At 41.1% G+C, this 12,243-nt stretch overlaps 1 protein-coding gene across 6 annotated transcripts in view; it reads left to right on the top strand.

Moving 5' to 3' along the window:
• Positions 1-12,243, top strand: part of ESRP1 (epithelial splicing regulatory protein 1) — a 57,094-nt gene that overhangs the window by 8,190 nt on the left and 36,661 nt on the right. For all 6 annotated transcript variants that reach the window (XM_046017114.1, XM_046017122.1, XM_046017131.1 and 3 more), the window contains exons 5-6: positions 11,030-11,128; positions 11,266-11,320. In XM_046017114.1, coding sequence (XP_045873070.1) covers positions 11,030-11,128; positions 11,266-11,320 — 154 coding nt within the window. The remainder of the gene's footprint in view (positions 1-11,029; positions 11,129-11,265; positions 11,321-12,243) is intronic.

Genomic DNA, 12,243 nt, shown 5'->3' with positions numbered 1-12,243 from the left:
TGAAGTTCATGGCCATTTAGTAATGCATTCATTGGAATAACTAGGGTATTTTCTATCTTGATGATAACCTACTTTGGGCTTACATTGGAAGAGTCTTAGGTTTGCAGTTTTCTTCCCAGTTAGAAAATAGAATTTTAATCTTAACTGTTCTTTTTTTTTTTTTAAGATTTTATTTATTTATTTGACAGAGATCACAGGTAGGCAGAGAGGCAGGCAGAGAGGGTGGGGGGAAGCAGGCTCCCCGCTGAGCAGAGAGCCCAATTCGGGGCGCAATCCCAGGACTCTGGGACCTGGGCTGAAAGAGGCTTTACCCCACTGAGCCACCCAGGCGCCCCTTAACTGTTCTTATTAATGTTCTATCTGCATATTTCTTTACCATTTAATAGGTAAGAAATCTGGTGCGCCTGGATGGTTCATTTGGTTAAGCGACTGCCTCCGGCTCAGGTCATCATCCCAGGGTCCTGAGATCGAGCCCCACAGTGGGCTTGTTGCTCAGCTGGGAGTCTGCTTTTCCCTCTCCCTCTACCTGCCACTCCACCTGCTTGTGCTCTCTTTGTCAATAATTTCAAAAAATAACAATAGGTAAGAAATCTTAAGCTTTCCTGACAGTGGTTTTTTACACTGAAGCTGTGATCAGTTATTTTATGACTCCTATTTGGAAGAAACATTATTGGCTTTACTGGGCCACCTAAGTCCTCAGGTCAAAAACAATCATACCAGATTTGACTATGTACTTGTCCTTATCTATGCAGAGGCTTTCCACAATGTCTGAAGAGTTGTGTTCTTTCAGATCACTAAGTATTTCCGTTTCTCGAATGGAAATGACACTGAATTTGGAAACCTAAAGATGGTCATTACACATCCTTGATGGTTTTGCCAAGTAGGTGGGGAGTCATTTGCTCCTGAGGGATTACCTGTCCAACCAGGTAAACCAGGGGAGGGAGAGGCTCTTGCCAACCCTTGGAAAGGAACAAGTAAGGGAATATCCAGCTTCACTTTCCTGGGAAAGATACTTGTGTTTTCTAAGCCTCACCTTTTATCTCAGGTGTTCTACATGAAAGCTTTGTAAAGTACTAGGAGCAATGTAAATGAAAAAGTAGGACTACTTTGATAAAATAAAGGGTTTAGGAATTCTTGAGCACAGTGCTGGTCCTTATTTTAGTACTTACTTCCCTCTTTTGTCTTTATGTTGGTTCTGAGACCACTTCTGGTGTTAGTATTGAACCTTTCCGAATTCAAGTTGTAGTTTTGTTATCTGCCTTTTAAAGTATGCAGTCTCAGAAGAGAAGACCTCATTTTGCAGGTGAACTGTGGGTAAGCATTTTGTAAGCTTTTTATTTAATCAGGTGAGGTGGTAAGAGTGTGAAAATAGGAATCGAGTCCTCCGATTTGGGGGGGCGGGGGGGGAGATTATTTTAGATTTTTAGAGGAAATTAATATAAGCTTTCTCCTGTGAAAAAGACATTTTGATTATGGGACTGTTTGTATAAATGACTTCTTTTATCCATTTTTAAAAAGAGCAACCCTATTTTTTCCCCAATGGTGGATGGAATTACTTCCTCCCAGTTTCTTAACCTGTGTTTTCTTAGCTTTGTTATTCATGAACTAACTTATTCTCATTAACCAAGACCTTGTCCATTGTGTTTACTTTGCCAAGCCTTTAATAAGAACTTTTTTTTTTTAAAGATTGTATTTATTTGAGAGAAGGACAGTGAGAGAGGGAACACAAGCAGGGGGAGTGGGAGAGGAAGAAGCAGGCTTTCCGCTGGACAGGGAGCCTGATGCGGGCCTTGAACCTAGGACCCTGGGATCATGACCTGAGCTGAAAGCAGACGCCTAATGACTTAGCCATCCGGGCGTCCCTAATAAGAGCTTTTTTGTTTTGTTTTAACTTTCTTTTTTTAAGATTTTATTTATTTATTTGACAGACAATGGTCACAAGTAGGCAGCGAGGCAGGCAGAGAGAGAGGGGGAAGCAGGCTTCCTGCCGAGCAGAGAGCCGGATGCGGGGCTCCTGGGACCATGTTTTGAGCCGAAGGCAGAGACTTTAAGCCACTGAGCCACCCAGGCGACCCCTAATAAGCGCTTTTTAATAAAGTCTGGCCTTGTAGGGCAAGCAGGTAAAAGAAGGTTTCTGAGTTAAATGCTTACGTGTGTGCCACCAGCAGCCCCTCACAACCAGTGGAGGAGTGTCACCCCTTTTTACAGCTGGGGAGACTGAGACTTAGAGATTATAGCTCGAGGTACCAGCACTTTAGCCAGAGTCATTCTCATGTAAAAATCGTGCTCCTTAACTAGGGGATACTACTCTAGAATAAAGCCATTTGAGGTTGAGGTTGGCTATTGATAATAGATTGTGTCCCTTCTAGGTTTACGTTCCCTGTTTCCTGAGCACATACTGAACTGTTCAGCAAGAAAGAATTAACTTCATAAAATTTCTTATCCAGTTCCATCCATATGTGCTGTTTATTATTAGCAAATACCATTTCACTAGTGCAGTTTTCCACTGTCAGGGTGAAAACGACAATCACTAAACCACTCCTGTCCGCCCATCCAAGGGTTAGTAGGGGTGGGTGTGTCTGTCTCACCACTTCTTTTTTTTTTTTTAATATTTTATTTATTTATATTATTTAAATATTTATTTATTTGACAGAGAGAAACCACAACTAGGCAGAGAGGCAGGCAGTGAGGAGGAAGCAGGCTCCCTGTGGAGCAGAGAGCCCAATGTGGGGCTCGATCCCAGGACCCTGAGATCATGACCTGAGCCGAAGTCAGAGGCTTTAACCCACTGAGCCACCCAGGCGCCCCTGTCTCACCACTTCTTGATGGGGTGAAGGATTTATGTGTGTGCGTGTGCTAATACAGTGACATTTGCCTATGTTTTCCCATATATTAAAGATGGAGATGGGTGCCTGGGTGGCTCAGTGGGTTAAGCATCTGCTTTTAGCTCAGGTTATGATCCCAAGGTCCTGGGATTGAGCCCTGCCTTGGGTTCCCTGCTCAGTGGGGAGCCTGCTTCTCCTTCTGCCTCTCTGCCTTTCTCTCTCTCTCTCTTTCTCTCTCATGGATAAATAAAATCTTAAAAAAAGAAAAAAAGGAGACAAAAACCTTAACAGCAGAATAGTTAAGAACAGGAGCTTTGGAGTCAGATTTATTGGGGGTGAATTTAGTGTGCCCCTCAGCTTCAGTTTACCTATCTTAAAATGGGCATGCCTATTGTAAGGAATAATAAGATACTATATGCAACCACTTAGTCAGTACCTGGCCTGCCATACACTTTTCTGTGTTGACTATGATCCTTTGAGCCTTACCAGGTTTGTGGGGGCGGGGTCTCAGATGAAGAAAAATAGCTTCCAAGGACTTAAAAAGGACTTGATAACTGATTTAAGAATTTATTTAAACTATTTTACACTTAAGATTTTTTTTTTTTTTTTTACTTTGAGAGAGATTGGATATGGACCTTTTAAACATCAAGTATTTTAGTACACCAAAACACTTTAGTATTAGCTGTGTTAGTACAGCTAATCTCCAAGGTTAATTTTGCTTTCCATCTGTAAAATTGTATGTGTGGTTAATTCTGCACTTCCGTACTTCTGATAAACTGAACGGGGCCTTTACAATTGCATAAACCTTCATTGCCTTGCTTAAAAAGGGGAGGGAAGTGCTGAATCCTCTTTGGTACCTTTCTACGTATGAAAGGGATTTTAAATATCTTCAGGTGTACAGTTAAGCTAGGTTATAGTAGTTGACCTTGTTATCTAGAGGGGGGGAAGAAATTATCTTTGGCATCAGGTTGGCATGATATGAGCCAAATCCATAAATACTCTGGTTTGTGGTCTGTAATAGGTGACTAGAAATACTGTATATTCTTGGCCAGCACTCAGTTATGTTAATTTTTTGTGGTTTAATTATAAAATAATTTTTAAAAAAAATTTTTTTATGTATTTGACAGAGAGAGATCACAAGTAGGCACAGAGTTAGGCAGAGGGGTGGGGGAAGCAGGCTCCCTGCTAAGCAGAGAGCCCAGTGTGGGGCTTGATCCCAGGACCCCAAGATCATGACCAGAGCCGAATGTAGAGGCTTAACCCACTGAGTTATAAAATAATTTCAAAATGTGAGTTTGGGAATTTTGCGGTAATTTTCTGGTTTGTTTTAGAAGGACTGAGGAGACTTGTTCATAGTCTTCCTTTCCTAATTTGCTTATCCCACCCAAGTGTCTTTTCCTAAAGTAAAAATACTCACTTTCACTCTTTTGTTGAATTACATAAGTCTGTTTTATTTCTTTGACAGTATAATTGATTTGTCAGTTCTGTTTTTTGTTAGAATAATATCTCCTGAGGTAATATTTGTTAGGATGGGTCTTACTGTTTTCCCTCTTGGAAGGAGTAAGCCCTCTTGGAATAGAGTTAAAACTGTGGTTTTGGATTTTTTTTTTTTCCCAGCATTTTATTCCTAGTATGAAAAAGTTGTTGTTGCCTTGACTCCTAGTTATATTTTATAGTGGCATTCTTGATTTGCTTCTTTCAGAGCTTACTTTAAAATACAGAAGGTTATTTAGAAAATCTGTTTTTTAAATTATGCAAGTCATTTAAGGGTGGCTTATCACTTCTTTCCCTTCTTTCCTTCACATAATTGTAGGAAACTTGAATTCTTCCTTGGGGTACTAATTCCACTTCTCTCTTTCCATATTCTGTTGGCTATCCCTTTGCTCATTAGCATAGGCATTTTGTTGGAATATGTCTGGCCATTAAGCCATTGTGTTTTAAATAAAAGAGCAGAGTAGAAGGGGAGGAAACAGACTTGTCTGCTGAAGGGTCTGTGACTGGGAAAAATGGCTCGGGGTTAGAATTTTTAATTGGGATGCAGTTCTAATGGAGCTTAAACTTAATCATTCCACTATGTATTTGTTTTAGATATGTAATTCTCCTAACATTAGTTTAAAAAAGATGTTACTTACAAGTGAAAATTTGTAACCAAATTGTGTCCATTTTTAGGCAGTCAGAAAAGGTAACTTTTTTTTTTAAGATTTTATTTATTTATTTGACAGACAGAGATCACAGGTAGGCAAGAGAGGTAGCCAGAGAGAGAAGAGAAGCAGGCTCCCTGCTGAGCAGAGAGCCCAATGCGGGGCTCGATCCCAGGATCCTGGGATCGTGACCCAAACGGAAGGCAGAGGCTTTAACCCACTGAGCCACCCAGGTGCCCCAAAAGGTAACTTTTTTTGAGTGGATGAGCTAATAGTGGTGAGCTTTGTTTAAAGGTGGTTATTTATTTATTTATTTTTGAGATGGTGAGCTCATATAGATGGACTCTGTAAAATCTTGCTCTCTAAATTTCACCTTCAGCTAATACACATTTTGGGCTAATCCTGAAATCCATTTCACTGAAGGACGCACTAAGGAAATGTTCCCCCTATTCAAATAATGGCAAAGTCTAGACTTCCTAAGCTTGGTATAAATGTGGCACTTTGCTCAATTGTAGCTTTGGATGTTAGTGTTGTTCCCACCATGTCTGGCTTTACCCTTTCTCATTTCCTCATGGCATTTCTCACTGTAAAGCTGGCTAAGCCTGTTCGTGCTGTTGTGGCTGCCTCGAGGGCAGAATGAGTAAGTTGTGTGATGAGCCATAAATCAGGAGGCATAGACTCATCTTTCCTTCCCTCAAGATCAGACGTGCAGCAAGCCATTCAATATGTAATTAAAATTGATAGGGGAAAGAATTGGTACCAAACTTTTTTTTTTAACCCTCCTTTGTTACTCATGTTAAATTCTGGTAAGGATTATGAACTGAACATGCCTTCTGAAGAGGTGTGTGTGTGTGTAAATGTGTGTAAGTTTTGGTTTTGGTTTGGGCATGCAGGAGGTTGGGTGACTTTTAAAAGTTGTCAGGAGCTCAGAGCTGCTGATCCTTAGTGTGTGATGTCTTGAAGGGAAACATGTTGGGACGTGTCCTGTGGAACCAAGTTAGCCAAATGTCTAGAACATACTCCTACTTTAAAAGCAGAATTCAGTAAATAATTGTTCATCTACTAATCCATATCTGTCCAGACAGGATACTTTACTTTTTTACTTTGTCTTTTTTCTTATTTTATTTTTTTTCAAGATTTTATTTATTTATTTGACAGAGAGCACAAGTAGGCAGAGAGGCGGGCAGAGAGAAAGAAAGAAGCAGTCTCCCTGCTGAGAGCCGGATGCGGGGCTCGATCCCAGGACCCTGAGATCATGATCTGAGCCGAAGGCAGAGTCTTTAACCCACTGAGCCACCCAGGCGCCCCACTTTCAGTCTTTTTCACTTGAATTTTATATATGCATTTAGAAATCTTCTGATAAAGTATTCTCAAAATGAATTAAGCAAAGCTTCTTATCTTGGTGCAGGGAATTATATACACATAGTCAAATCAGAGCTGTATTGTAATTCCAGCTCTCTTACCTACCAGCTGGGAGCCTGGGCGAGTAAGGGAACTTATCTAAATCCTGGTTTCTTCATTTGGTTTTACCATTGTCTGCCTGGTGGGGCTGCTGTGAAAATAGAAGGAAACAGATGGTGTCTGGCATAAAATGGTGTTTAATGCCATCCTTTATGTCAATAGATTCTGAGAAATGATAGGTGCTGTCATAGATACCAGAGGTATCTACATGCTTAGGAAATGTATAGTACCGTTGAGGAGAAAGTAATATCTTATAGGAATAGTAATATCTAATCAACTCTTAAATTGATGGTTGCAGCCTAGAGCAGCCAGAAAGGTATTGGTGATGGATGGGTAGGAGTTACCTATGGTCTCATTTGGTTAGGGGATACGAAGATAAACTTCATAGAGGAATTACCTGAGCAAAGGTGAGAAAGCTCGATACCTCTTATGTGTAGAGGAGAGAAAACAGTGGTTAGAGTGGAGTATACTTTCTCTCTTCTCCTCCCCCAAAGCTTAATTTCCCTCCAGTATTCTGTTTGGGGACACGATGTGATAAACATTCCTGTGTGGCATTCTGGTTTTGGCCATCTCCAAGCGATCTCTCTTCCTTTAGGCCAGAGGTCAGCAAACTTTGCGTAAAGGGCCAAGTGGGCAATAGTTTAGATTGTGTGTGTGTGTCTGTTGATACGGGTTTTGACGCAGCACTGAACTGGGTTCGTAAGTGGTGTTTCTTTGGCCAGTTTTCTTGAAAATCTGTTCCGTAATGGTCTCGTATATAAGAGCTTTTTCTGATGGTTCAGTAGATGGTAAGGGCTGAAGTTGGAACAATTGGGAACTCTTAGCCTATGCTAGTGGTTCTCAGCCTGGGTTGATGTTTCCCATTCGGAGACATTTGGTATTGCCCAGATACTTTTTTTTTTTTTTTTAAATATTTTATTTATTCGACAGAGAGAAATCACAACTAGGCAGAGAGGCAGGCAGAGAGAGAGGAGGAAGAAGGTTCCCCGCGGAGCAGAGAGCCCGATGTGGGGCTCGATCCCAGGACCCTGGGATCATGACCCGAGCCGAAGGCAGAGGCTTTAACCCACTGAGCCACCCAGGCGCCCCATTGCCCAGATACTTTAAGTCAGAACTGAGGTGGATAGAGGCCAGCATGCTAGTAAAAATCTATAGTACTGGGTGGCTCAGTGGGTTAAAGCCTCTGCCTTCGCCTCAGGTCGTGATCCCAGGGTCCTGGGATCGAGCCCCGCATCTGGCTCTCTGCTCAACGGGGAGCCTGCTTCCCTCTCTTTCTCTCTCTGCCTGCCTCTCTGCCTGCTTGTGATCTCTGTCTGTCAAATAAATAAATAAAATCTTTAAAAAAAAAAAATCTATAGTACCAGGACTACCACTCCCATCCTCACCCTCAACAAAGAATTATCTGGCCTATTGGCCAGTAGTGGCAAGGTAGAAAAACAGTGATTTATACAATAGGATTGGTCTCCATTTCTTGAATGCTTTTCTCTTGACTCCCTTGTACCTAGCCCCTGACAAGGCTAAAGGCATTATTAGAATTGCAGCGTTCCACAGGACTATTTACTGGCAGAGTTTGTGTGATAAACTATGGCCAGTCAGTAGCTAATCCTTAGCTCTGTAAGGATTCTTAGTCCTCCCACCTCCACCCCTGCCTTCCCAAAAAATTTAGGGCAGTTGTCTTCCCAAAGTATTTTCATCATTTGACTCTTGTTTTTCTGTCCTGTCATCATGTTCCTTGAAAACAGCACTCGAGGGGCGCCTGGGTGGCTCAGTGGGTTAAAGCCTCTGCCTTCAGTTCAAGTCATGATCCCAGAGTCCTGGGATCGAGCCCCTCTGCTCAGCAGGGAGCCTGCTTCCCTTCTCTCTCTGCCTGCCTCTCTGTCTACTTGTGATCTCTGTCTGTCAAATAAATAAATAAAATCTTTAAAAAAAAAAGATTAAAAAAACAGCAACACTCAATTAATATTTTATTGTGTACTTTCCATGGATAATCATTTCATTTTATTTTTTTTAAGACTTGATTTTTTTTTTCTTTAAGATTTATGCGGGCTCCATCCCAGGACACTGGGATCATGACCTGAAGGCAGACGCTTAACTGACTGAGCCACCCAGGCACCCCTAAGACTATTTTTGAGTAATCTCTACACCCACTGTGGGACTTGAACTTATAACCCTAGCTCGAGTCACATGCTCTACTGACTGAGCCAGCAGTGCCCCCCAGTAATCATTGCCCTTGTTGCTTGAGCATCTCCTGGGATTGTTTCTCTAATCTCTCAGTGGGCAGGGCATTTATTTCATCACTAGATGATGTAAAGGGTTGGACTGGGGGGTGGGGAAGTACGGAAATTATCTATCATTTCAGCTTGATTTTTATCCTGTTAGTATACAAATTAGCATGTGGTGAATGACCCTCAAAGTGTGATTATCATGGGTTATGAAAGTTGGCCACCCCAGGGCTCTAGGAAGAAGGGGAGGACATCACTTTTTATAATGCCGCCTTTGTGCCCTGGACTTGTTTTATCTCCTTTAATCTTCACAAAAATGCCCAGGGAGGCAGAGATTATCACAGCTTTGGCTTTTCAGATAAGCTGAAGTTTAGTGGGGTTAAGTAATTTGCCAAGAAACATATGGCTGCATTTCTACATGTGGTATGTTTAAGGGTGAGAAATGTAGCTGGGTGAGGGACAGCAAGAAGTGAAGGAAGTGAAATTGTCCAGCATAGTGGGAAACAGCATCTCCTTAGTGGAGAAAGAAGGGGGAGGGGAGGGTGTGTAGGAATGAAGTGAAAAGGGATTTTGGATTGAATGGAGAAGGATATTGGCTCAGTGAATTAGCTCTTCAGATGATTGGTTTTGATGCTTCGTGGACTGAGCTCTCTGAACTGTTTTAACATTGTATCCTGTTTGCAGTGAAGTAATGCTTTGAACTTAATGTCTGTCTTCATTTTTCACCCTTATTACAAAATACCAGTTAGAAGACTAAAGGCAAACATTCTAATAACCACCCACCAGATGGCTGCTTTCATTTTAAGCTCCAGAAAAGACAGAGTAGCGTAGTGTTATCTGTTATATGCATCGTACTGCATTATGAAATCTGTGCAAGTTTATACATAATACCTAGTGTGACTATAGTATTGAAACTTAAAAATAACAAAATTAACCATGGTAGTAGCTGTTAACTTCTTGACAAAGATAAAAGTTTATTTTAGAAAGATGGTAAATTTGTAAAACTTGATGAAAATCTTTTCTGGTCTCACCCTATATCACAGTTTAAGGCACTATTTCTTTTTTTTTTTTAAGATTTTATTTATTTATTTGACGCAGAGAGGTGGGGGTGGAGGGGGGTGGAGCAGGCTCCCCGCTGAGCAGAGAGCCCGATGTGGGGCTCCATCCCAGGACCCTGGGATCATGTCCTTAGCTGAAGGCAAGGGCTTTAAGCCACTGAGCCACCCAGGCGCTCCATAAGGCACTATTTCTTTTTTTTATTTTTTTTTAATTTATTTTTATTTATTTATTTGACAGAGATCACAAGTAGGCAGAGAGGCAGGCAGAGAGAGAGAGAGAGAGAGAGAGAGAGAGAGAGAGAGAGGGAGAAGCAGGCTTCCTGCTGAGCAGAGAGCCCAACGCGGGACTCGATCCCAGGACCCTGAGATCATGACCTGAGCCGAAGGCAGAGGCCTAACCCACTGAGCCACCTTAAAAGCCCTGTTTCCTGGCTTACCCAAAGCCTGTATTCACTTGATCAAGAGCCACATTTGCCATCCTTAGCTCTGAGCATTTGAGTTCTTTCTACAAATTGACTCTCAAAGGACAAGCATTTGCTCCCATCTAAGACAGCTATACTACAGGGGCTCTAAAAATCTCCTAGTAGGGAAGTTCCCCCTAAAAGTGGCATCGTAGAAATAGTGTCATCAGTAATGTGAAGTGTCGTCTTTCAAACAGCCTAAAAAAGCCATTTGATACCTCATGGTCTTGACTATATATGTCTTTCAGTCTACATATTCATTGCCTTGCATATGCTATAAAGGTAATAGGGTGAAGGAATTTACTAATTCTTGTGTATACTAATTGGTTTGACACTAAATGAAAGTGTTTAGTATTCAAGCATTTGCTACTACTCAATAAATTTTATTACTGGTAGTGCTTCAGGACAGGATTGTTTGGGCCATTTTACTATATATTTACCCAAGAGGGTAATTGGAGACTCCAGGAAGTATGGGTGAAGTCCAGAGTGACAGGAAGCAACTATTCTGTGATTTCAAATAATTCTCAACCTTAGATGCATTTTACCTGGCTTGTTGACTCTGTGTGAGTTTAATCTTGGGTTAGAAGCACCTCATTTTACTGGGGCGCCTGGGTGGCTCAGTGGGTTAAGCCGCTGCCTTCGGCTCAGGTCATGATCTCAGGGTCCTGGGATCGAGTCCCGCATCGGGCTCTCTGCTTGTTAGGAAGTCTGCTTCCCCCTCTCTCTGTGCCTGCCTCTCTCTGTGCCTGCCTCTCTGCCTACTTGTGATCTCTGTCTGTCAAATAAATAAATAAAATCTTAAAAAAAAAAAAAGCACCTCATTTTACTTCCTCAAAATGTTTCCTTAACTTAATATCCCAGGCTTAAACTTTGAGAAGACAAGTTCAGTCTCCCGGTATGGAGCCTCTCAAGTTGAAGATATGGGGAATATAATTCTAGCAATGATTTCTGAGCCTTATAGTAAGTATTGCTGTTGTAACAGTTGTGGACCTAGAATTTGGTCTTGCCGTGTTTACCTCATACATACTTTTGAATGTCCTCCCATAGAGCTCTCTCCCTAATAGCTAAAATGATGACTTCTGTGTTCTCATTTTTAGATCACAGGTTTTCAGATCCAGAAAGAGTAAACTACAAATTTGAAAGTGGCACTTGGTAAGTCACAGAGTGGTATTCCATTTGAGTCTTTTGATTTGTTTTATTCATATTGTGATACTTAACTCCCTTTGTATTCAATAACTTCACTAAACCTTTTGGCTACCCATTTTTTTAATATTAGGTTATTTATAAAAGAAGGTTATATCTTAAAGTGAGCTTGGACGTTGGGGGTTAAACTTAATGAAGCTTAATACTTGCAACTTCAGTCACTATGACCCTTAGGTATCCTGTCTGTCCTTCTTTTAGCCTCTCTGAACTATTCATCCTCTCACAGGAAAACTTACAAAGGAAAAAATCATAGGCTTTAAGAGTTCACAAGATTTTTACTGAGATAATTTAAAGTATGTTCTATCAGCTTCTACTTTAAAGCAAAGGAAATAAGTGGTAAGAAGTATGAAATGGTGGTATCTCTGTGATAACAGGTAGACCTGTTTGCTTGTAATCACTGCAGTGAATTCCTGAGATGGCCTGGTGCCTGAAGTGAGCAGAAACTTCAGACTTCATTGCCCATAGAGAGACTTTGGATCTGTTTAGTTGGGGAGAAAGTGATTCATTTAGGAAGTGTCCTAGGACCTCTGGAAATAAGAATATGGGAGGAACAGAACATCAAAATATATAATATTAAATATAAATAATATGTTATATAAATATTAATATAAATATGTAATGACGTCAAAATATATACTAGGTGATTTGCAAGTGACTCATTAAGGTGTGGGAACTCCTGTGCATTTCCATAAACACTCTGTGATGGCTCCTCTGTTTGATAGGGAAGATATTTTAATGGCAGAGTCCTGACTGTATGCATATATTCCTGACGTGGGTTAATTGCCAGCTTTATGCATATCTTAAGTTTTGTTGTCAAACTGGATTTCAGCTCCACTGGTATACTGGCCGGATCTGAGAATAAATGTAAACCT

The sequence above is a fragment of the Meles meles genome, chromosome 1, assembly GCF_922984935.1.
Source record: "Meles meles chromosome 1, mMelMel3.1 paternal haplotype, whole genome shotgun sequence".
Lineage (NCBI taxonomy): Eukaryota > Metazoa > Chordata > Mammalia > Carnivora > Mustelidae > Meles > Meles meles.
Note: the sequence above shows the minus strand (reverse complement) of the source record. Positions and strands in the feature narration are given on the sequence as shown.